The sequence below is a fragment of the Camarhynchus parvulus genome, chromosome 8 (assembly GCF_901933205.1).
Source record: "Camarhynchus parvulus chromosome 8, STF_HiC, whole genome shotgun sequence".
In the NCBI taxonomy this organism is placed as follows: Eukaryota; Metazoa; Chordata; class Aves; order Passeriformes; family Thraupidae; genus Camarhynchus; species Camarhynchus parvulus.
Genome location: NC_044578.1, coordinates 23,337,848 through 23,363,026, shown reverse-complemented (window position 1 = coordinate 23,363,026; position 25,179 = coordinate 23,337,848). Strand labels below are relative to the sequence as shown.

At 41.9% G+C, this 25,179-nt stretch overlaps 1 protein-coding gene across 3 annotated transcripts in view; it reads right to left on the bottom strand.

Annotated features, from left to right (window-relative positions):
• SMG7 (SMG7 nonsense mediated mRNA decay factor) overlaps window positions 1-25,179 on the bottom strand; it is a 49,808-nt gene that overhangs the window by 12,011 nt on the left and 12,618 nt on the right. For all 3 annotated transcript variants that reach the window (XM_030953235.1, XM_030953237.1, XM_030953236.1), the window contains exons 2-14: window positions 18,626-18,657; window positions 17,278-17,395; window positions 16,128-16,260; window positions 13,101-13,272; window positions 12,204-12,275; window positions 11,110-11,260; window positions 10,643-10,778; window positions 8,449-8,611; window positions 7,214-7,370; window positions 4,942-5,012; window positions 4,715-4,775; window positions 4,201-4,320; window positions 3,529-3,964 (exon numbers count right to left, since the gene is read on the bottom strand). In XM_030953235.1, the coding sequence (XP_030809095.1) occupies window positions 3,529-3,964; window positions 4,201-4,320; window positions 4,715-4,775; window positions 4,942-5,012; window positions 7,214-7,370; window positions 8,449-8,611; window positions 10,643-10,778; window positions 11,110-11,260; window positions 12,204-12,275; window positions 13,101-13,272; window positions 16,128-16,260; window positions 17,278-17,395; window positions 18,626-18,657 (1,822 nt within the window). The remainder of the gene's footprint in view (window positions 1-3,528; window positions 3,965-4,200; window positions 4,321-4,714; window positions 4,776-4,941; window positions 5,013-7,213; window positions 7,371-8,448; window positions 8,612-10,642; window positions 10,779-11,109; window positions 11,261-12,203; window positions 12,276-13,100; window positions 13,273-16,127; window positions 16,261-17,277; window positions 17,396-18,625; window positions 18,658-25,179) is intronic.

Here is a 25,179-nt window from a genome sequence, read left to right as displayed (position 1 = left end):
AACTCTCAGATTGTCTGAGCAATTATTTTCTCTCCCTAAGTAACTGAGAAACCTTTGGAACACAGAGCCCTCCTCACTGACCTCAGGCAGATTACCCTGCATGTCCTCAGGCACTTCTCACCTCACAACAGCACTCAAGGATATTTACTCAGAAGATGCAAGAGGCTCCTTCTCTAGCATGAGAGTGAGAAGCAGACATAGTATCTCACACCATCCAAGGAACTTACCACGCTGCTCAGCTGCAGTGTTTAAAAACAAAAAGTGCAGCTGCTGCTATGCTTCTCCTAGGGCACTGCCTCAACCTAAGTCATGCTACTTACCTGCAGCACCTTAAAAAACAAACACTGCCACACTCTTCCTGGGGAGTTCTCTCAGTCTAATCCATACGGTGGTGTATATGCACAAACTCCACACTATGGAATTCTTTTGACCCAGAGCACACAAGACAAACAGCAGAAGAGCTTCACCTCATTCAGTTTACTGTGTAACTGTGGGGTAATGTGTAATGTAAAAAGAGCTGCACCAGTTAAAGGCAGAGAGAAGAATGGAATGTAATGTTTACCTTATTCTGAGTCTCCCGCAGTCTGGGTCTTCCTGGGGAGGAAGACAGAGGGGAAGACTACTTTCCCTTTCTGTTCAGCTCGGCAGAACTGCCTGGAATGCAAGATGGAGCAGGCAGGAAAAAGACAGCAAGCAAGGAACCCGGGCAATACAGAAAGGGCCCAGGAGCAGACCTGACACCAAGCCTCAAAGGTGAGTGAAAGAAAGGGTTGTATCAGGGATCAAATTAAAAAAAATCCAAACCAAACGACAACAACCCCCACACCATAACTGTGTGGGGTTTATTTAGACATTTAGCGCTGCTGAGTTGAAAGGAGTTACAGGACAGTTGTTTTCTGCCAAATTACAATAGTAAAAGGATAGATGCATTCATATCCTTTCTTAAGTTCTTTTTCAAATTGAATTTCCCCATTTAGAAATTATGGGAGTGTAGGGTTCTTTCTGCATTTGTAAAATTGGGAGATTTGGGTGGGTTTTTCATTTCCCACTAGAAAAAGTCTGGAGGGAACTCCACCTCAAGGTTCTGGCTGATGCTAAGCACCATGAACAACGCAGGCCCTTGCTCATGCTGCATCTCTTCACCCTCCATCACATTCAGCATATTTAACTTACATTGTGCTGTCCCTTTTCCCAAAAGCCAAATATTTTATAACCCATATCAAGCACTATGCATTCTTTTATGGAAATGCTGGACAATTCAAAGACATTCTTCCTGCCATGGCATTTTAAAACTTGAGCTCTATCCATCAAAAACTCAAGTATGCTATAACACATTTCCAGAGGATCGCTTCCAAAAGGTCCCCTGCATGATTTACAGTTAACTTTATAAAAACATAAATTACTAAAATTGATTAATCAAGGCAAATTTCAGTTCCTTCCTTGCTGCTATTTGCTATCACATCAGAAGTGTCAATGCTACCAAATATTTACCTCCACAAAACACTAAGTGCTCCTACACAGTGCCTGAGAGAGGCACCATTTTATCACAGGGACCTCTTAAGAGTATGCTACACTTCGAGTTAGTCTGCACTGAGCTTCCTTGGCTCTAACATTATCTTCCCTAGAGAGCAGAGATTCAACGCAGATCACATCCTGCCTGAGCATGCAAGTTTCCCACGTATCTGCAAAGCAGGACTGATCACCTCTGTACCACATTCTTCACATTTTTGCCAAGTAGGAACTGCAGCATTTAAGCTTTTGAAGGTAATGAACTATGTAGGAAATAAAGCATGAAATTGTCAGGAGTGCCAAAGCAGAACACAAATAGTCCATCAACTGGTATGAAACCTACACTGGTTTCTCAGTGTGGGGGGAAGCAAGCCCTCCCTCTATTCTGGAGCAGGTCTGGATAAGTAAATCCACCAAATTATATGAAACAAAAGGCATTTCACTGGACTTGTTGCCCTAAATACAGCTGATGGAATTAAAAAGCCAAAATTAATTTCTATTCAAGAAGAGACAAACAATAACAGACAACATCAGAGGAGATTCTGCTGCAGTTGGGTTTGTTGTATCTTAAGACTAAATCAAGCAAATTTCTGCCTATTGTCCCTCTCCAGAAAGCTACACATAATCCTCACATCTGGCAGGTTTTAATCCACCTGAAGTCCTTATTTTGCAATACAGGGGCACAAAGATCAAAACTGGGAGTTATGCTCAGACCTGCAATGACATTCCAGATCCATTTGACAAACAAATAAGAAACTTGCTATTCTAACTCACCTATGTTGCCTTTCAGATACCAGAATCACGTTCCATGACTCACAAATGATTGCCCCCTGGTTTCTGTAGCCTTTACAGAAACCTTTGTACCGTGAGGTATGGCTCCCCTGCAAAACCAACTGAATAATGCTGCCAGTTCAGACATTCCATTTCATAACCAGGATGTTTAACAGCAAATCATCAGGAGGAAAACAGGGAGAACAATCCAAGGCTCCTAAACAACACAAGCTGGGAAAACTGAAAGAGATGGTTTGTCTAGCCTGGAGAAAAGACCTCATTTGCACAGGCCTTTGGAGCAGCTGCAAAGAGGAAGAAAATTATTCTGCAGACCTGTCCTGGGCAGTTGTAATGGGCTTACACAGGGGCAAGGGACATAAGGTGCATTAGGAAATAGTTTCCACTTGCAAGAACCATGAAGAACTAACAGTTTCTCTAGGGAAATAACAGAAATCTCCATCACTATCATTGAATGGTTCCACTTATTATCAGAGAATGACTGAGATACAGCCAAATTGTCCAGGTACAGATCAGATCAGCCCTGACACACTCTACCCTCATTTACTATGACTCAGTGGAAGGCAGACCAGCAAATTCACTGTTCACTTGATATATTTCATATGTAATGCTCAAATAAAAAGATGAAAAAGCATGCCCCTGAAAAATATAACTGGTAAAGGAGCAGCCAAAACCAAACCATTTTGACCAAGTGCCTGAGCACAGATTGATGATTTAAGAGCACAGTGGCTTTCTTTACTTTAACAGACACTTGGTCACACCCACACTACAGAGGATCTTACTCCACATATATAAAATTTGCTGCTTTTGTGACATGTTCAGTTTGTTGAATATGCACCAGTCAACTGAAGTGAAAATGCAGAGTACCAAGTTCCTTCACTACAGACCCCAGAATGGCAAGACCATGACTATGACCTGGCCACATGAACTGCCTTGGTGGCTTAAATAATTTGTGGACTGGGTAGAAATCTGTTTTTTAGGACAGTTATAGCACCTCTCAATGCACTATTTTTCTCCCTCTTTCTTCTTTTTTAAGATAGCATCAAGGAAAAGCAAAGAGATGCTAAGATCACCATCACCTGGTCTTTGAGGTAGAAATGTTTTATATTATTGAGCATTAGCTGCAGCTGCAAGGCCCACAGCAAGACCTCAGCTCCACCATACTCTACACTGCCCTGACCCAACATGGCACTGTCTCAGGCACAGTATCCCTCTGAGCTAAAGGCTTACCTGAACTGCCACATTCTGCTTTCCTGCTTCCTGCATCTTCTCCAAGCCACATTTCTTGGTCTCATTCTTCCTTTTATTGTTATCCTTCTTCCCATCATTCTTATTTGCTACTATTCCTTTGCTAAAGTCCCGTCTCTCCCTCGCTATGTCCTTTGGGGGGTAGATGCGCCCTTGCTCTCTGTTCATCTCCCGGGGCTTGATATTCTCTTTGAAGGTGACCATGGGTTTTTCTCCTGCATCACAGCTGTTGCTCAGGCTTCTGCCAGAGGACAGCACTGATTTGAGTCCAGGGCTCCCATCAGCACACAGTGGCTCCACCATGGATGTCTCCTGCAAGGTGAGACTCTCTTTGGCTTCACTAGGGTCCTCCAGTAAGAGCTCCGGGATTTCTGTCACAAACAAGAGCTTTCCTACCTCGTTTTCACATTGAATCAACCTGAAAAAGACAGCAAGGAATTAAAAAGCAAGTACACAAACTACATTATCATAATCAGTCTGTGAAAGAATAGCATGCTGAACCACAGAACACACTATTAGTGCTGTCAGCATCTTGTGCTCACATTACAGCTAACTGCTGTGTTGAACAGAGAGAAAAATAACACTCCACACTGGCTCCTGTGTCACCTCAGCTTCCTTCCAGCAGCATGGGAAATACAAAGTACTTGCAATTACCTTGGCTGGTTATCAGCAATCCATTTGCCTGTGAAGATCAGGCGCTGCTGCCGTATCCGACGTTGCTGCCCTTCTTTATCCCCTGTAATTGCCTGGTGGCCTTTGGAAAAATCCAAGTTCCTAGTATTGAAGCAGAAGAGAGAATATTAATTACACAATTACCCTCTGCAATATCCTATTTTTCTAGAAATACGTGTCAGCATTCCTCTATTAAAAGCTCTGAACTTTCACCAGATATTATTCAAAACATGGCTGTTAAGAGGTGTCTGATTTACGCACGTAATTCTTATCTGGTAAGATGTATCTACATTAAAGAGGTTCAGCAGGGTCATGAGCAATATTATAACCTCAAGAATTTCTTAGGGCTACACCATCCATTGCAGTTGTTTTGAAGAGACCAACATCAATCTATACAGCAGTAAACAGACATAGATAAGATATTGCAGGGAACAGGCCAATGTCTGTAGAAGTTGTGACATCAGCAAGGGTGCAGGATCCTTCAGCTGTCACCCACCTGAACGAGGGCCTCAGAGCCAGGAATCCTTGTAACTCAAATTCCTCTGGAAGCGGGGTTGCTGGCAAATAGACAGTAAACAGCAAAAGGAAAGCATGAAAGCCTTGAACACAGTATCTTATTGCTTATTTGCTCCTTATTTGCTCTTCAACTGTAACTCCCCACATCAGCAGGAAAAACATTGTTTTTCACAGTTCTTTACAGCACAGACTGTTAAGTGTCCTTACCATTATTACTGGATAGATCTTCTTCATGAGGCTGGAAACTATTTAGAAGAGAGATCAGCCAGGGCCATATGCTAAAAATTAGAAAACAGGCAAACCCTGAGTGAAAACTGTATAACATGGGATGTATTTGCTTTACCAAAAAACACTGAATGCTGTTACCATCACAGTTTACATTAATCATCTGATTCCCAAGAAAAGTTTCTTGCAAAGTGTCAGTGAACCCTTTCTTGAAAGAATTACTATTACTAAAAAGCCAACCTAAAATTCCCAAGGAAGCCAGGCTCTCGGAGCACAGACAGCAGGCCAGAGAGCCTGTTGTGAATTTAACCAGATAAAACTGAAGTGTGAGCAAGTGCTGCAAGCACCTGTCTGCAATTCATGCTTTGCAGTCCAAAGCTGATGGCTCTCAAGGCATAGTCAATCAATCAGTTTAGGCAGCAAAAGAATTTATCAAGTCACAGCTGTGCAGTAGCACTTCTGCTCCATGAACAAGAACACTGTACTGTAGTGCTGGAGCATTTACCACCAAGGGAAGAGACTCTAAGTAAGGGCTGCACCAAGCAAGACCATTAAACTAGAGGTGAACTTGCAGTCCCCTGCCTTGCCCTCACAATACCAGTAACAAGCAATGATTGGAAATTCTTCCCAAAGGCCCTGGAGCAAACAATTTTAAAATCACACTGATCCCTGTGTTAACGTTTAACTGCTACCACCAGACTGCTTGCTCCTGTTTGCTAGAAGCTCCCACTCAAAAAGTCCAAAAATCCTTCTTTACTGATGGGCACCACAGAAACAATAGAAAACTATTTCAGGATGCCCACTGTGCTCAGTGTGGAGAAATGAATGTGTCCTCCTCAGCAAGGCTTCCAGTCATCATCCAGCACACAGCCTGGAGAATGCACTGTGCCCCCAGCAGCACTGTACACCCTCAGCTGCTCTCCTGCATGGCTGCAGGCACAGACAGCATGATCTTCATGATTATTCTCTACACTACACTGAGCAACAGCTCCTTCCCATGACTGACAAGGAAAAAAAGAAGGAAAAAACACCCCAGATATCTCCAATAAGGCAAGTAAAGTCAATAATATGTTGTCCAGAAAATGGGTTCCTTCAGAGAATCTCAGAATGGTTTGGGCTGGAAGGGACCTCCCACCCTGTGCCATGGGCAAGGACACCTTCCACCATGCCAAGGTTGCTCCAAGCCCCATCCAGCCTGGCTTTGGACACTTCTAGGGATGGGACAGCCACAGCTTCTCTGAGCAAGCTGAGCCAGAGCCTCACTGCCTTCACAGGGAAGGATTTCTTTCTAACCAACCTAAATCTACCCTCTTTCAGCTTAAAGCCATTTACTCCATGAATCACCCTGCATGTCTTCTCTGCAGGGACTACTTGATATCAAGTAGGTATCTTGCCTATTAAAATACAGGCATAGGTCTTCCTTGAGGATGTGTGAATGGAAATAGTTATCACCATCTCAAAACCACATCTGAACTCTTTTCCTTAATCTTGCCTTTAGGAATTCTGTGGTTTAAGCTCCCAAAACTCCACATGGCTTTTTGTTTCTTATTTAACAAATCAAAGTTATAGGCACCCCTGCTTCCCCCATGCATCACAATGCTTTCCTTGGAGAGCCCATCTTAGGAACAATACTCATCCAGCTGCACCAGTAACAGTCACTCCAATCCTAAGAATCACCTCACAGAAACACTTTATTGAATCACAAAATTCATGAAAAGTTAACAGACTATTAAAATATTGTGAGTTTTGAGCAATTTAAGGCTTAATTTATGAGATTAGTGACAAAAGTGAAAAATCAGAGCAACAGTCCAGAACAGTTATGTCTGCATTGACATTTAAAGAGCCCTTCTACTAAACTGAATTTAACTCCTAGGTGACTACATCACAGCACTGCCCAAGTGATGGTTTAGTCCACAAAATTAAGGCAAGTATTTCTCCTGCCACTTCCCCCAGCAATCTGAGAAATCATTATACTAGATAAGACTACAGGAACACTCAGTAGTTATGCTCAAACTGGACATTTTAAAATCCTGAATGTAAAAAACTTACAGCAAACCTAAAGACAATTAAAAGATGTAACCAACAAATGTAACCAACAAATTTCATGTTTTGCTTCATGAACCTTTTAGCACATACACTTTCTATCATTTTGATGATGAGTTGTATGATCACTTTTTCCATGACTAATTTGTAGATCAACAGTAATTAGGACCTTCATGCAACAAAATGTAACAAGAGAAAGATTAACACTCACTACCGTCTCTCATCAACCACTGCCTCCTGGAAAACACTGGGCCTAAGTTTCAGCCAGTCCATCGAAACCTTCACAGCTGGAAGAGGATATGCAGCCCCAGAGTCCTCCTGGTAGTCATTCTGTAAAGGACACTTGCACAGAACTCCAAGAAATGACACTAGAAACAGAGTAAGAGGAAAAAGCAAAAGCAAAAAACTCCATTATGTGGGAATGACACTTCAAAGTTGACCAAATTACTTAATCAAACATATCCAACCCATAAACCCGTCTTCTGAGAGCTAGTTCTTTAGAACAAGGCAGCCCAGCTACCTCATCTTAAACAATCCAGCAACAGATCATAATACAGGGCTTTTAAATAGTTTTCTACTATGGAGCAGAATCTTGATGTTTATATCTCTTCAACTGTCATGGCAAGTCATTTTGGCAAGTTAAAAAAAATCAGCTGAGACAAGCCCAGTGCAAAAACAGTCACTCACCTACTTATCAGAAATTATCAACTCAACTACCTACCTCCACTTTATTCACTTCAACCAGCAGGCAGAAAAATGCACTGGAGCTCTGCAGGCAGACACCCAGCCCAGATGCCTTAGAGCACAGAAGGTGAGAAAGAGTAATCCCACCCATGTGACCGTGAATCAACTCCAGGCTGGACTTTGGAGAAACCCAGCTATTCAGAAATGTAAGTGTTGACAAACAAGGCCAAGCTGACAACAGGCTCAATTAGGTTAAGCAAATCAGCATTATGTGGCTAGAATCTAAAATGCTCTGCACTTTCACTTATCTCTTGGTTGATATTACCAAAGGCAAAGAAGTAGCTGAGGTCTTGGTTGACTCAACTTCAACTTCAGCCCTATTGAATCAGAACCAGTTCCATTCAAAGCAACTCCAACTGCATGCAGCCAACTGAGGAGCAGCCCCCAAGAGGGGTACTACTCACTGCCAAGCTGGATCCAGTTTTGCACCCAAGTTAAAATGCTCTTTCAGAACCAGGAAAATGATGCTGAGTTCTGTAAAGCTTCAAACAGAGTAAGTCTGGACAAAGAAATCCAGTGTTAGTCAGCACTGCTGACAGAAATGATCCTGTGTGGACCATCATCTCTCACAACTTTCTCCCTAATGTCTGTTCTCAGCACTTACCTCAGCCAGCCATTAAGTTAGATCCTGACAGGAAATTACTAATGGATTCCACATTAAAACCAAGAGAACTGCAAAAATCAATCAGCTCCCACACTTACTGAAGAGAGCCAGGAGCTGTGTCCAGCAGAGCTGCTCATCCTGGCTGTAGCTGTGCTGCTCTGTTTCGTTGCTGAAGTCTCGCAGGTGGTGCAGCTGGAACAGGTTGATCACAGTAATATGGACTAACTGCTGAGAGTTGAAGGCCTTCTGGAACAACAACCTCTGCAACAAACACACAGGGTGCACATATTTTTAGATGGCAAACCACATGCTTGAAAGGACTGGTAGTTGCTCCTTCACTGCTTGACTAATGTTTCTGCTCTTACACAACATTCATTCTGGATTTTATTTTCAGGTCATCCCTCCCAGCACAGAACTGGGCTTCCCAGATGGACCCCACTGTTAAGCACAAGGTTTTTGCTTGCACACCAGCTCAGACACACAACAAATCAACATCCCCTTTGCATATGGTTCTCTTCCAGAGCAAGTGCAACTTGGAATGTGCACAAACAGCACTGCAAAGGCCTATAGATCCACTGGGTTTGTCTGCCTTTCAAAGAACCAGCATGGAGAAGGTGACATTTAAAAAAAACACCCCAGGAAAATTTAACTACTGCATGGTTATGCATTAAAGACTAATTCCACACCTGACTTCATGGGTCACAAAATGCCTCAGTGGACTAAAACAGAGAGAGCTATTTACAAATGTCTTTCAGTAACTCTGCTAGAAAAGACACCTCTCTCAGGACAGGAAAAGAGACTTCAAGGCTTTTTGGGTGAAAAAAGGAGCTATCCTAAATCTCAGCCAACGTATCTTCAGACACAACAATCAGGGAATCAGGTGGATTAACTAGTGTAAGCATCAGGAAAAGGTTTAAGCTCCATATTCACCCTTGACTCTCTCATTTAGGGCATGAAGCACCAGCACCGTACAGCTGACAACTGAGACTGGCAGAGCTGCCAGCAGTAGCACCCAGGGCCTGGCTGAATGCTCCCAACCCTGCAACTGCTCTCCTCAGAGTTTAAATGAGCCACAAAGTTAAACTAATTCACTACCATACAGCCAACTTCACATCCACATTCAACTTGGTGAAGCCAGAAGAGTTACTCTCTGATAAATTACCTTGTGTTGCATAATATAAACAAAAAAAAGGTAATCTAAGCAACAAAGCAGGGCTCAATTAGCTGTTCTAACACTCTGCATCAGTCCAGAAAATGAAGACTGTTCCACATGCCTGAGCAATGCTCATAATTATTGATTATAAGCACTGTAGAAAAAGCAGTACTTTCTCAACAGCCAGCATCACACATGGAAAGAGAGATACAATTACTTCATTTTGAAACAACATAAACTGCCAGGGTTGGAGCAGCCAATTCATAGGAAGTTCTGTGGATTTTTGAATTATTTTAAAAACAGTGTGAACCTAACTGTAGCAACACAATTCAAGACAAAAAAAGTATAAAAGGACTGTAAAGAACATTTGTGATTTTTTATATTGCTCAGACCACATTCCCCTTTCCTATTTTTGAAAAACATCCACTGCTCTGCTGAACATATTCATCCTCCCCGATGCTTTTCCACAAATTAGGAAGCTGAAGCAGAGCAGTCTCCAAAAGGCATTTACCAGTTAACACTATGTTCTCTCTGAAACTACACTATGCATAAATAACCTCGTAAAATCCTTTTGTTTTGATCTTGGCTGTACTGTCCAACGTAATGAGGGGGGTATGTAACCAATGGGACTCCTGGATTTTCCATGGAAAACGTGTTCAGCATAGTTCTAGTCTGCACAGAGTAAGGTTGTATGGGACACTTCTCAAGGGCAAACTGTTAACAGGAGAGGCAGGTTTCCCAAGGCAGATTAAAAGCAGCCTTAACAACCACTGGGATTGAATGATAAACATCCAAAACATGAAGCTCTCTAAATTCCTCAGGCCATCGAGCCAAGACTTCACAGATTAATCAAGTTCTTTCCACAGGTATCCAAGAATTATCCAGGTTAATCAACAGTGGTGACTGATTTCTCCTGTATCTCCACCAACAATGGACCATGTGTCAAATGGGAAAAATCCCTAATCTTGGCAGAAGTTACCAGAACTATACAATGTTAGCTGCAATGCAAACCTTCCCTAACAGGCTACTTGAACTTCCTGTATTTTATCATGTCAAAGAATGATTACTGGACTGCAATTTCTGAACTCAACTGCTAAAAATAAACTCAATATACTAATTAATATGTTGTTAGAACTAACCTTGAACTGTTCTTCCAGCTTTTCTCGAAGAGGGCTCAGCTTCTCCAAGCTCTTACTCAGGTACACATGGCCATGAAATTTAATAAATGCCTTGATGAAGTCAGACACGCTCCATCGAGTCTTCACCTCATCACGACTGCATTTAGAACAGAAATACCTGATTCAGTCTTTAGAATTACACACAGCTGCACACAACACCACAGAATTACTCAAAAATGAGGGAGGAATGTCCTGCAAAGCTACTTTTTGTGTTGGCACAATAGGCTTATTTCCTGCATTCACTAATCACAGTCAGGAGCATCACAAACTATTCTTCGTTCCATGCACCTCTGAGGATGCTCTGACTGGACAAGGGCTGAGGGATTTCTGTTTCCACTGCCAAATATTAATAACTTCTAGCACAGCAGGTACTTTTAGAAGAAATATCTTCCAACTTACCTGAGTGGCAATAATTTACTTAGTCTCACCTTTCCAGTGCTTTAGAAAGTGCTTTTTGTAGGTTAGTGGAGGCAGCTGGGAAAGGAAACTTCACAGCAATGCTTCTGCAGTAGTAGAAAATTGTGGTCAAGTGATCTCCTTTGGAGGAAGCTAGGATAGCCAACTGATTATAAGGCTGACCTAAGGGAGAAAAAGACAAGCTGTCCAACAAGTTTGTCCTGGGGGAACCATGCTAGATTTCAGAGTACATGTGGTCACTTGGAAAGGGAGCATAAATTCCTCAGTTCTTCAACAGCCAAGACTTAGACGCACCTGCTGACCCTTCTACCCCAGCCTTAGATCTGAACCACTTCAGTGAAAAAGCCTCTAAATTTGTGGTGCATCAGCTGTTTGGAGGGTTTTGTTTGTTTGTTTTGTTTGCTTGTGTTGCCTTTGTTGCTTGTTTTTTGTTTTGGGGTTTGGTCTTTTTGGTTGTGGGTTTTTGTTTGTCTGTTTTATTGCCTTTTTTTTTTTACCTTCAATGGAGAAGGATTGGGTACGGGGGTCTCTGATTTTGTTCGCTTGTTTGTTTCAGGGGGTTGAGGGTTTTTTTGTTCAGTTAGAATGCAACTGTCTAAATAATTGAATTACTGGTTTCAGCAGCCCAGCTCAAAGTGACATCCTTCTATCAACATCCCTACACTTGGGGCCACTGGAAGACAATAGCTAAAAAGCTAGATCCCTGAGCTAAAGAACTCATTAACTCCCATCAGAAACTATAAATTAGCATGGGAATAAATAATAAAAGAAATTAAAAAAACCCCAAAGCTGGTGTAAAGCAAGTTTTCATTAATTGTACTTTATAATGTATGAATGTAACAGAGTATAGCAGTAGTGAAGCCTTGGAGTAAAGCTGTGTATTACTTCCCTTGTTTCTAAATCTGCACAAAAGGATGCAACACAGATCATGCAAATAACCATTATCTAAATGATTTACTGATGGGTGAGGCTTTGTTGAATGGCTGTGTGGAGAATTTGGAGAGGGATATTTATATAAAAGCCCAGGTTTTCAACTGCCACAGAAGAAAACAATACCCCAAATCTTCCTTTGGAATTATGAACTGGAAAGGTATCCCAGACTCACCATTAGAAGGGACAAGCTGAGCTGCATGTCTATAGTAAGACTCTGCCTGGCTGGTCTGATTCCTATAGCGAGCTAAGAAAACAGCAAAAAAACCCAAGTTGAGGCACAAAATTCCAGTCCCCTGCAGTTACTTTCATAAAATGCAACTTACCTGAAGAGCATTTCACTAGTATTTCAGAAATAAGCATCAGAAGAATGTGCAATTACACCAAACAGCACCAAGATTTGACACATTTAATTCTGAGGTGGCTGTTTTGCCTCAGACCTAAGACTGTCTTATGGACAACAGTGCCAAGAATACTACATACAGAGAGCTAAAAATATTTTTCATCCCTCTTTGCACGATCACTAACTAGATCTATTTTTAGGTTGTTCAAAAAGCAACTGCAAATTCCTGTGAAAAGAGAACTTTCTACAACACAAAGTTTTACTCGAATCAAGAAAGAAATAAACCTGTTGAACTTAATGTAAAAAAGAAATCCCATTTATGAAAGACTGGATTTCTAACTGGTGGCCTTGTACATAAGATATTAGTGTTCTGGAGAAGTGTGCTAGCCTGCTGCAACAAGCTGTTGTAATAGTTACTAGTTTCAGCACTTCCCTGTGCCTACCAGCTAGAACATGATTAAAATGCTAGGAGACAGACTCTGGCAGATCACTAGCAAGCCAGTGATTAACTGTCTCTATGTGTTAATGTGTAACAAACACTAGATAAGTCTGAACAGAGTTTCTTTCCAGGTCTTTCCCCCTGCTGCAATCAGCACAGGCACAATCAGTAACTAGCTGCTAAAGTGGAGCACACTTGCTGCAGCAGTTGCTGTGGTACATGCAGATCCCTCTTTAGAAGCTGAACACAGACAGAACTCCACATCCCAGCCCTTTCCTTGTGAAACTCACCAATATCTCCCAGGTGGACAAGGCAGTGCTGGCAGATGTAGGAGCAGGAGCTGGACTGCGGCTTCACGATGGCGCTGGTGTGCGTCTGTTTATTGCTAATGATCCCCAGCTGGGAAGACTTCACACGGCACGGCAGGTCCACGTTAAAAACTGTGCACAATTCCTGGAGTAACTGCAAAAATGGCCTGGGTCAGTGGCAGGGCCAGACAGCCAGTGGAAAGGCATCAAAACTAGTCACAAAACTAACAGGGTGCCACTCAGAGGTGTGTGCTCACTACTGATGAGCCAAATATATTTGAGGTGAACAAGCTCAAGTTACTGAAAGTGAGACTTTAAAATACATTCTCCATATGGAATTAATTGAGTTCCATTGTGTTCACTGAGTCCATCTGCCCAGTAAGAAAAAGCTCTGCATCCCAAACCAGTAAGCAACTCAATCCTCATGATATTTAAATCACCAAGGATTTACCAGTGGAGATTGACTATGGGAGGTCTACAGATATTGTTGGGTTTTATGGTTTTGCTTTGTCTTTTTGTTTTTTCAGTAGGACACTCAAGAGGAACAGAGTGGGTTTTATACCTTCAAGAAGTGACACTGTTCTCTGAAAATATTAGAAAGGAACATCCCTCACCCTCCAAAGCAGCTTGTTCCAACATAAGAAACCCAACTTTAACATTAGAAAGAAACTATTCCAACTTTAACTTTCGAAAGAAGCTGGGACATAACCAAGTTGATAAGCAATACAAGGCAATACTAACAGTTCAGTGGCTGAAGTGTCAGTAAATATTTGCACTAAGCCAACACTGAGACTCTTTCAAGGAACAAGGCATCAGCTACTTGATCAAATATTTCAAAAGCTGATTGAAAGAAAGCCTCAACTCTGCCATTCTAATTAGTGCTTTTGAAGCTTTTCCTAACAGACTCCAGCAAATACTCTGCAAAGTAATGGCAACCAGAGAGTGAAGAGTGTTTGTTGGACTGATTACTAGGGTAAAAAATGCAGGTAAGAAGTGACAGACTTTCTCCCAGCTGGGAACATGCTCAGTCTCCAAATAAAACAGACCTGCAGGAGGGTTGTACTTCCAGATAAAGCCCATGGCTGACAGAGACACATATTCTGTCAGCAAGATGTGACATGATGCTTTTGCTTGCTGCAGAAAGAGGTTTGTGTTACACCTCACACCCCTTTGCCTCTGTTTTTATACAGTAAACAAAAAATCCCCAAACAAGAGATCTCACAGATGAAAGCTGGATAAAAGAGAGCATCTTGACATCTTCAAAGACGCCAAATTAAGAAAATTCATGCTCTTGTTCAAAGATGTCACTTGGGGAAGCCTCATAGCTGAAGAACAGGTACCTTGGCTGAGCCAAGGCTTTAGACTGAAAATGTGATTAACATCACAGCAGAGAAAGATGACCCAGTCTGTAGTGTCAAGCTGAGAAAGAGTAAAATTCCCTGATCCACTGCAGGAAAGAACAAGGCTTTTGCAAGACAAACCGCGTAGAGGTAGAATGCCCTTGGCAACCATGACAGCTTGTGAAACTGGCTACTTCCAACAAGCAGCTTTACAAAAAACCAATGCTGAAGGGGAAAAAAGGGTAGCCACAAGGGTACCCTGGGGTTGGCATGGCAGATGTCTGGAATACAGCTAGGAAATGATACAGTACAAATGACCTACTGTGAGTGCTGTAAGCTGAAGACAGTGTAAATCAGCCATGACAAAGTTTACTCTGAACACTGAGAGAGGATTCAGCAACCAGAATGTTGTTGAAGCAGACACCAAATGAGGGGGGAAAATGAAAGAAAGGCAAGTTATCTTTACTAAAGCCATTATCATACAGTGACTCTTATTCTTCATAATTTAAATCAAATTAAATCTAACATAGGAAAGAGTGTAGGCAAAAAAATGTCAGTAAGAAATAGGTATATGAATAGAATCACACCCCTTTAGGCAAATAACTGAAAACCTTGCAAAATATTCTTGGCCCAGGAGCACTCAACAATACAGTTTAGCTTTAGGGGAAGAAAAGTTCCTAGAAGTGAACTAATTGCTCTAATTAGTTGTCAAAAATAAAGACTTATACCTCAATGCTCATCATAGGTGTTCGGAGTCACAAGGAAGAGGAAAAGAACAAAGCAAAAGGCCATCACACACATCCTGTGCATCTGCATTTTCTGCACATATTTCTGTTCCTGAGTAACTCAATCCAAGAACAAACTGATTATCCTTGCTTATCCTTCACTATACAGCAAATGAAAAGGAATGAAGGCGATGGCCCACAAACACATACATAGGAATGAGAAGCTAAATGGGAATTTTTAGAGAAACAGCAGGAAAAAAGTACTAAGAGTACATCAACTAACTCATCTGCTGGGTTTGAGGGTTTTTGTATCGTTATTTCTGTAAGACATTGCAATTAAAAGACAAAATTCCTCACGACAGGTCACCCAAGAGACAGTGTACATGGCTTTAAGAGGGACTGGAGAGCCAGTGAAGGCTAGACCTTCTAATAGTTAGAGGATTCACAAGAAGGCAACAGATGCAGAGGGAGAAGGCAAGAGACAGTGCAAAGAAGTATCTTTCTACCCTTTCCTGCTGCTTTATGATTGCTCTGAGCAGACACAGCAGAGCACAGTAAGAAATGGACCTCTGACCTTACCCAAAACAGTGGGGTTTAGGTGTTAAAGCAGATTCTGTAAGCAAGATGTGACATGATGCTTTTGCTTGCTGCAGAAAGAGGTTTGTGTTACACCTCACACCCCTTTGCCTCTGTTTTTATACAGTAAACAAAAGGGGATTCTATTGCACCAAAAACAACTACCAGATGCACAGAAGTTTCAGCTCAAGACTGATCAAAAGAAAGCCCATCAGCAGCTCTGCAGACATCTCCTGCTGAGAGCACCACTGTTAGCAAGGTGCACTGCTCAATCCAATGCAGCAGCAGTTTCCTAAGCTAAGGGCAAAGAACAGATTTTACCCAGCTAAAACTGATCCTCTGCCCATCCTGTGTTTTGTGCAACTCACCTGTGTGTAGAAGCCGCTAGCTGCCTCTAAAAACAGAGAAAGGTTTGCCTGAACTTCGCTCCGATTCGGATTTGCTCTGTTTTTCGCCTGACCCTGGAGTGTTGTGATCTGATTTTTAAAGGCATGATTCCAACTGAAAATAAAAGAAGCATTTATCTTTTTACTTTGGAAGTGTCTTATGCAGACGGCATAAATAACAAGAAAGAACTGTTTAATTACACAGCATCAGACATGAAGAATATTCAAATTCAGGCAATATTCAGATAAGAACAAATGTTAAATATGGAATAACCACCTTTCCTCACCTCTCATATCTCGGGAAACAGATCCTGATATATATATATATACATATAGCTAACATACACGTGTATATATGTATATGGCTAATGCTAACATCATTAATATTTGCTTGCAATTGTTCTATTTTAGGCAGCAGAGAAGTCCCTCCCTAAAACAAAATGTGGGTTACATAAATGAGGTTTAAAAATCATTCAGTAACTGGAAGCCTGGAGAGGAGAACTCAGCCAGCCTACTCATCTGGTTTCCCTCAATGCTGAAAGAACCACATGCTTCTGTTAACTAAACTTATTACAACCCATGTCTGCACCTTAAATAACAGGGAATGGATTCAGGGCATGGAGAAAACCCAGCTGGATCTTACCCTGATTTGTAAGGTGTCATGAGCAACCCATTAATTAACCCCATGAGCAACTCTGATTATTCCTCCCTCTGCCCAGCTCTACCTCACAGGGCTTAAAACTGGTCTTCAGCAGCTCCTGTTAGACCTTGCTCAAAGCTCCAGGTGATTACATCAGGCAAATTTCCTCCTTTCAGGAAAATGCAGACTTCAGCCCCCCCGAGAGCAGAGCAGACTGGTGCTCCTTAGCTTCTCTGCCTCCACCTGGCTCTCCAAAACCCAGTCCTGCATGACATGGCTGCCTCTGAACTGCCAGAGGTAAAACACTAACCTACTGAATGTTCTTTATCAGCTCTGCAGTGCATTCTCATGTTTCACCCACAGTACAGCTCTCATTTTAAAGGAAATCAGACAACTATTCCATAGGATACAACTGCTTTTCTGGAAGTCTCAGGGTTTCCTGCTGCCCAGCCCAGATCACATACATACACACAAATTCAGTGAGGTACTTACAGGTCCTGCTCCACTTTTTTATCTAAAGCGTATTCCAAATCAGTCACTAGCATTTTTTGATATAAGTCCTGTAGAGCCTGTCTGGATGTCCAGACTTCTGCTGGACCCAGCTTTGAATCTGAGCAACAAGAAAGAAAAAAAAAAAAAAAACGAAGTCACATAAATTTATGGAGTTAATCTGATTTTTCACTCATTTACCAAATGAAAGAACAGAGCTCAGTGTTAGATACACACCACCAAAGACCTGCTTCTATCATTTTCCTCAGAATAGTGAAATACAAGAACTACAGAGGGGTTGAGGGCTCACTGCTTAACTGATGAGTCTCCTACAACTCCAGACCTAGATGTGAACAAAGTTAGCAGCTGGCAAGTTAAAAAACAAACCAGGTAGGAGGATGTGGTTTTCCATAAGTTATTAAACAGCAGAATTTCTTGCCACTGGATGAATTTAGAAAAATTCCCAGTGTAGCCAAACAATAACTAGCAGACAATAAATCCATGGAAGGATGCTAAATAGGACAGTGCATGGACACACACTGTTAAAGAACACTGTGGGTAAGTACTGCTGTGTGCTTGCCATTTGCTAACTCTTCAGCAGCTATCTGCTCCCCATCCCAGAGGGTGAGTGCAAACACTGCTCCCTGCTATTGAGTTACAGAGTCCAATCTCCCATGGCTGGGGCTGCAGGAGCACAAGGGATGGGCCTCACCCCAGGGAAACCATCCTGATACTGATGGTGGAGCCACTCCTGTTGGGTTAGGTGGATCCAGGTGGTTTTAATAGCCCTATGGGGACTACACCAGCCTGCTACTTTAACTACACCCAGGTGGCAAGCACCGCTGAGCAAAGGTTCATGAGAGAAGCTACTTTTACTGCAGGGCTGATTCATTAATATAAACCATTTCCCATTAATATATACAGCTTAAATCACAGTTCACAGCATTTCACTGCATCTAGGGCTGCACTTTCACAACGCCTGGTAGTGCTCAGATCAGCATTTCCTCATCCAGGTTCCTCAAAATCACCCAAATCCTGGCTAAACCCAAGTACAGCAGTTCCTGTGCTGGTCTGGGCAGGATTCTCAGAGAGAAGTAGAGACATGACCTTCATCTCCAAATGTTTAGAACATCCAAAGTCAGCTTCAAAAATATGTATTAGGTACAGGCCAAAGGGGCACAGTTGCTAAAATACTATTTATTTATATACAGAGGACAAGCCTTTAACATAAGGTCACACACCTACCAGAAAATTCTTAGGAATGATAAGCAAAAGGAACACAAAAGGAAAACAAAACCAGGAACCAAATATTATTAATAAGAGATATAAACTGTATAATAAAGGCAATTACCTGTCATGTCAGCCTTCAGGACTTCTGCCTGCCTGTAAGAAAGCAAAATGACAATAAATTAGAAACAGAAAGGTCAAAATAACTGAATTATGCCAAAGCACATTCATGCAGTGGTGAATCTGCTTACAATTCTGCTCTAGCTCACCCCATGCAGGATTTGAGCTACTGTTGGTTCAACAGCATGACTGCTTTTAGTTCATCCCATAACAGCAGTCAACTGTTCACTTTTCCCTGCTTATGCCTCCTTCTGAACAAATACAAACTAATAATGCTTACATTATAGTTTATATTTTCAGCTTTAATTGGCAGCAGTGTCCTGCCAACATTAGTGATAACTGCCTGAGAACCTGATATCAACTCTAAGTTGTCACACGTGAAACGCAGGAGCCAACAGAGTCAGAGCAACACAAACTCCCATCAGTGTCTGTCAGCACCTCAGTACAGCCCTCCTGCCCCCCATGCTGCACAAGGGAGATGGGATAAGACTGTGGCTTCCCCAATTGCCTCTCTTCCCTGAACTGCATCCCTAAAGTAATGTTTTGATCAGGTTTCCAAGGAAAAAAACAAACCACACAGAAAGAATGGCAACTATAGGTGACTACCTACAACTCCTGCACTGAGCATCCTCTGCAAATCCCCACTGCTGGTGGAAGCTGGCAAATAGCTTCCCAAAACCAGGAGCACTGGGGCAGTCCTCAATAAATAAATATTTCTGAATGGTCAGTGTCTGGCTGGAGCAGGCAAGGGAGGTGCTACAGCTCAGCACTGTGTCAGCAGTACATAAAGCTGCAAGGAGCAGCCCCCTGTGGCCTGCCTGATGGACACAACTAACCCAGGGCTGGCAGAGGGGACACAAGGCTGCCTGCTTGGGCTGGGTTTGGATGGGACATGTCCCTGTTCCTGATGCACTCAGGTGGTGATGCAGATTTGGAGAGTGCAAGCTTTCCACACCGGACATGGGATCAATCCTCCCAGCATATGAAATGCTCCCTTCACCTGCCTCAGAACAAAAACTAAGAACAAACACAGTTGGAAGACACACTGTGCCTAACATGAATGTCAGATGCCAGCTTGGAAAAGAATGGAGAGCCAGGAGAAAGCACCACCTAATCCCTAAAGAGGCTGCAGAAATCAGCATATACTTTCTCTTGCCCATGTGAAGTTGTCATGACTGTAAACAGTTTTTCAGTTTGTTCTGGAATCTAGCTACTGGCCATAAATTACAGGGATGGTTTTGAGGTCCACATGAGAATTTAAAAAGTATTAGAATAGGATATACATTAGGAACATGTAAATTGCTAAGTCCCTTTGCAAAATTTCTGTTTTTTAAATGCAAGCATTATCTATAACAGCTCACCATAGCCACCTCCATCTAAAAAGCAATGGCATGCCCCAAGAGCTTTAATTGTCAGGAACACAAGTCAAGAACATCTTAACTGATATCAGAAGTGAACCTGTACATTTCTCACCTGATCCTAATTTAATGCCTTTGAGACAACTTCTTTCAGTTTATTTATTTCAAGAAGGTGTTATTATGTTTTTTTAACTCCTAAAAGCAGAGAACACTGGAAGAAGAGATAACAGAGATAAGCAATGCAAATTTTAACTACTGTATCAGGAGAAGGCTGAAAGCCCAAGAAACATTTCTTCCTCATCCACACAGAGGCAACAAAAGGCACCTAAGTGAAGCCTCCTAAGTGATGGCTCTCTGGCTGCAGCCAGCAGGATGGGAATGAGCAGATCCTGCCTTCAGGGAGTCAAGAAGAGACGAGGAGGGACAGCAATCTCCTGTGCAGGCTGTGCCTCGGCAGCCCCTGCACTGCTGACCTCAAGCCCAGTCAGGCACAGAGCTGAGCCAGAGCTGCGGTGCTGGCAGCCAGCAATGCCACTGCTCCCAAGGAAAAGCTGACTTGCTCAGGTGCTGGAATCTCGCTTTTCTGAACAGCCAGCCAAGTTCCTACAGTCTGGCTCACGCTTCAAACATCTTCCAGTGCTGTGAAGGTCTCCTCTGAGCTGAGAACACAATCTGTGCTGCCAAAGCCACGAATGCTGAGAGGCTCAGCCCCAGCAGGACACGCAGGACTGCACCCAGAGACACCAGCCCAGAATTCTCTTCCAGGCACAAAGGCTCTGCCCTTTAAAAGCCAAGAACTGCTCCTCTGGAAATCACTTGTGCAGAACTACCTTCCACTAAGTCTAATCTTTAAAACAGGGAATGTAAAAGCACCTTTTTTTTCCCCCAGAAGTTTGATCTCACTGCTGCCTAGAGAATTCTGTCAAAGAGAGCCTCAGCCTCTACATCAGTGCAACTGCTGACAGACTCTCTGTAAATGCACAGACCTAATCATATGGCTAGACATGAGCTTCTACCAAAAAGACTTATTTAAAAACACTTTATTTTGGAAGAGAAGACTCATGGTCTCACAGAACAAGAGACTTTAGCACCAATTGCTTCACCAGCCATAACGCAGACTGCCCTGTATAATTTATAAAATTGCAACAAGCAATACTGAAGGAATTGTCACTGTCACTTTTAATAAAATGTATAGGAATTATTTCAATACTTCCTAGACTCCAAAGAAATTAGGAGAGTTGACCTAACATTAGTGTGCTGCTTCTCATTTCCACCTAGAAACAATTTGTTTCAAATAGCTGCATTCTAAGCCAGGATAAGAGGGGGTAGCCTGGGTACAAACCTTGTTCTGCATCAGTAGCAAAATATTAGCAGCAAGCAGAGAGAAAATGCCCTGCCTGTTCATTAAACAAACCTTACAATGGGCCTTTGCTGGTGCTCAGGGACTCCTAGTGGGCACCAACTGGAGTTCACTGGTAACAACTGATAGCAGTTTCTCACAGTGCCAATGGCTCCTATCACACAGCATTTTTAACAAGCTTTTCTGGCCATATATTTTATTGCACCTCCTCATAGTGAATTTACATTCGAATGACCCATTCTGGGGCAAAAAAGGTTGCCTGTTAGAAAACCTGGTAGGGCTTGTTTACACATTGTGTCATTTCAAGAATATTCTCAGGTATCTCCTTGCCCAGTTGGACTCAGCAGTTCAGTCAAGCTTCCCTAAGTGTTTTTTTTGGATCCAAACCATAGTTCAGAAAAATTATATTTTGAGTACTTCCATATACCACCTTGATCTATCATAATAGCTACTCTTTATCATTTCCTAACCAAATATGTAGATTCAGCTCTGTGCTTTAGTCAAACTGCAAACTGAAATATAACAGCCTCCCATCCAATTCAGTAAAAATGTTTGACAGCTAAAGGAATTTTCATTTTATTCATAAAATTGAAAAGCTTCAAAACTTTAAAACACAGTAGTCAGGACTGTCTCTCAAGGTTGTAAAGGTATATGATAAATAAAAATTTAAGTCCCCACTTAAAGAGAAAAATAAACTTTTCTTCTCTTAAGAACCTGAGAGTATATAAAGTTCTGTTTTGATGGAACTCAGAGGCTACATTTAAAGTGGAGTGAACCACTGGACTTGGCAAAGGAAGACACGAAAGACACATTTCATTTTCCCTCTTCCAAGTTTTTACCATTCTTGATCAATTAAGTTTTCCAAGTCAGAATAAGAAAACAAGTTGTTTCCCTTAAGCTAGTAAGCAGTGCAGAAAGAAAATCCCACAAATATTGGGCTGTCTCTCCCATATATATATTTTGAAGTGTTTACCCCATCACACAGAAAGATACATCAAAAGATCATGCACTCACACCTTCTCTTTAACACTAGAGCAAGTTCGCTTAATTTCATGTTAAAATCATGTAAGAAAAGATCATAGAGCTTCTTTGGTTAACTATTCTAATCAAGTTTTCCTCTTGTTGCCATCTGACTTCCAACTCTATTTGCATATCACTGAACAAATAGATCTATTTTACCATTGTCCCCAAAAGAACTCATTTCTGTTCCAGTATCTGTCTTCAGTACAGCTATAATTCAAGCACTCAATCACAAATTTTCAGTTCTGCATACATCACCCTGCATCTCTAATAGGGCCATATCCATTCTACAGAAGCAGAGGTCTGCTAACAAGCTTCATTATCAAGAATAGATAAGCCAATGAAATTAAGCCCAGCTTCTCAAAGCAGTTTTGTTACCCAGCTGCCATCCTCTATTTTTTGGAAGTCAAGCCTCGTTTACACCACACCTCTCTCATTTTCACAGTGAGGATCCGCCAGGCACGATCTGCTGTGGCATGACGAGTTCTACAAAAAACCTGGAAAACCCCAGATCTCACAGAGCCAAGAACACCACACTGCTTTCACCCTTCCTGAAGGGAACTCCACCTGGTTTTCCCCTGACAGCCCTAAGCTGTATCAGCTGTATCAGTTCTCTCATCAAATCTCAGTAACACAACCCCCGATAAGGAATTGAGGATTTACATGACTAAAATGGGCAATGAATCCAGGCAGCTGGGCTTATAAAAGCCACCAGAATCCAATCTCATTACTAAAAACTAAAAAAACCCAAAACATTAAGTGGCCAGGAGTTTCACTCCAAGCAGAAATTCACACTCCTGCAGTTCTCTTTCCTGCAGGTACTGTACCACAATGAATAGCACCTGCAGCCTTAGCAGGAGGTGACTGATCCCAAGGCTCATCAAGGGCACTGCCAGAAAGCTTTAATTCTTCTGAAAGGGAACAGAAAAATACAGAGAATATACAGAATAACTGTGTGAAATGTTTCATTTTGGGTAGAAAAGGTAAATTTTCTATACTAGCATACTAAAAGTCAAACACTTAAAATTTTAATTTCATTATTTCAATATTTGGCAAGGGTCACAGCAGAAGGAACTTCAAAGCAACAACCTGCCATTTTAGATTTTCCTCGAAATAACAGTTATCTTCAACAAAAATTTATAATAGTTTTAAGAAGCAGTGGGGTTTTTTTCTTTATTTGTCTGTATTTAAGCATACCTATGCTGATTCAGGCCAGGTGGAAGCAGTAGGAAACACTAACAGCATGGACACTGAATATTCCACAGCATATTTAGGGGAGACTGATTGTTCAGAATCAGTCCCCAAGCACTGTATCCAAGACATCATTCACATCTGAAGTTTAGCACTTCAGATGTGAGGAGAACTTGCTGATACAAATGGTTGACAGTTTTTTGGAAAATAAGTATTTTTCCTTCAATTCCTATGAGTTACCACTAACACTTGCTAAAACTGAAAGTTTTCGTTACAGTTTTTAGAGACTCTCTGGCTACTAATCCTTTACAGTTGGTACACTTTGCCAAAGGTTGAGTTCTCAAACATAACTCTGACTTCCCTAAACTGTTTTGTAGACAGTAACTGTATCTCTAACTATGACCTGTCACAAGGAAATATTTTTGCAGCAATCTTAGGATTGTGCATAAACCTAGATGGTTATGCCTGAAGTACAGTAATAGCAAACTTGTGGGTAAACTTCAGCTTTTATTTTTCCTCCACCCATTAATTCAACATCACCTGAATACAACAGGCTTCAGACAACAGCTCCCACATACCTTTTCCTGAAAGGGCAAATGGATGGAATCAGGATTTTGCAGGGGTATATAGCGTCCAACAATGATTTTACTTATTAATTTGTGTAAAGACTCTACCTACTCATACATCAGACATGTACTGCTAACAGCTTTACTTCTACAGAACAAGTTCTTACTGTTCCAAACTTTCAAGTGTTGCCACCTAATTTAAATGACCATAGTTTGCACAAAGTTCTGGAATTGCTTGCTTTGGGAGCTGGCAGGTTTGCGTGATGTCAGCTCTTACTGAGGTAGCAAGAGATCTTCAGCCTGTGGGTCATGGAATTAAATGTTCCATGTGCCTTGGAAGGCCACTGCTAACACACACCAATGAAAAACACCTTTAACAGAATCATCTTATTGTCAATTTTATGTGCTAAGTAGTTTAAATCTTATTATTCCTCTTACAGGCAGCTGAAGCCAGGGTACAGCTAATTTCCTTGACCTGCAGTTTAATCAGATTATAGCTGTAGATCAAAGCCACAGAAACAAGTACTTCGTCACCAGTAAAAACAAAAACCTACAATTCTGCAAGCAGATATAAAAGCAAAGCAATCACCACCTGAATACAAACCCCTCCACAGGGAATCCTGCCCTATTCCTTTTGTGTTGTCACTGTGGCTGAGGAGGATGTCGAGAAATGGGGACACAGAGCACGGTTTCTCTTAATCCCATCTTCCCTCCTTCTCCTCTATTAGAAGCAAGTCATAATAATCATCCTCAAAACACAGCTACCAAAAGCAACTCTTTCCAAGTTTGATCAGAGCTGACAATCCTCCTCCTTGGATAAGGGTAGAAGTACCCTTGCAGTCAGCTTCATTCAAACTCATTTTCTTCCTCCGGTTTCAGGGAAGTCAGTTTCTTTGTCTCAAGATTTTAAAACTATGTGCCCCAAAGGTAAAAGCACTCCTAAGGAAAGTTAAAGTGCTCTTAATCTCTGATTTAATCTACAGAGAGGGAAATACAAACCTCCTACACTGCTCAGGCTTCTGGCATTCCACTGCCTCCACCGGACTCTCCACTCTCCCCCTCC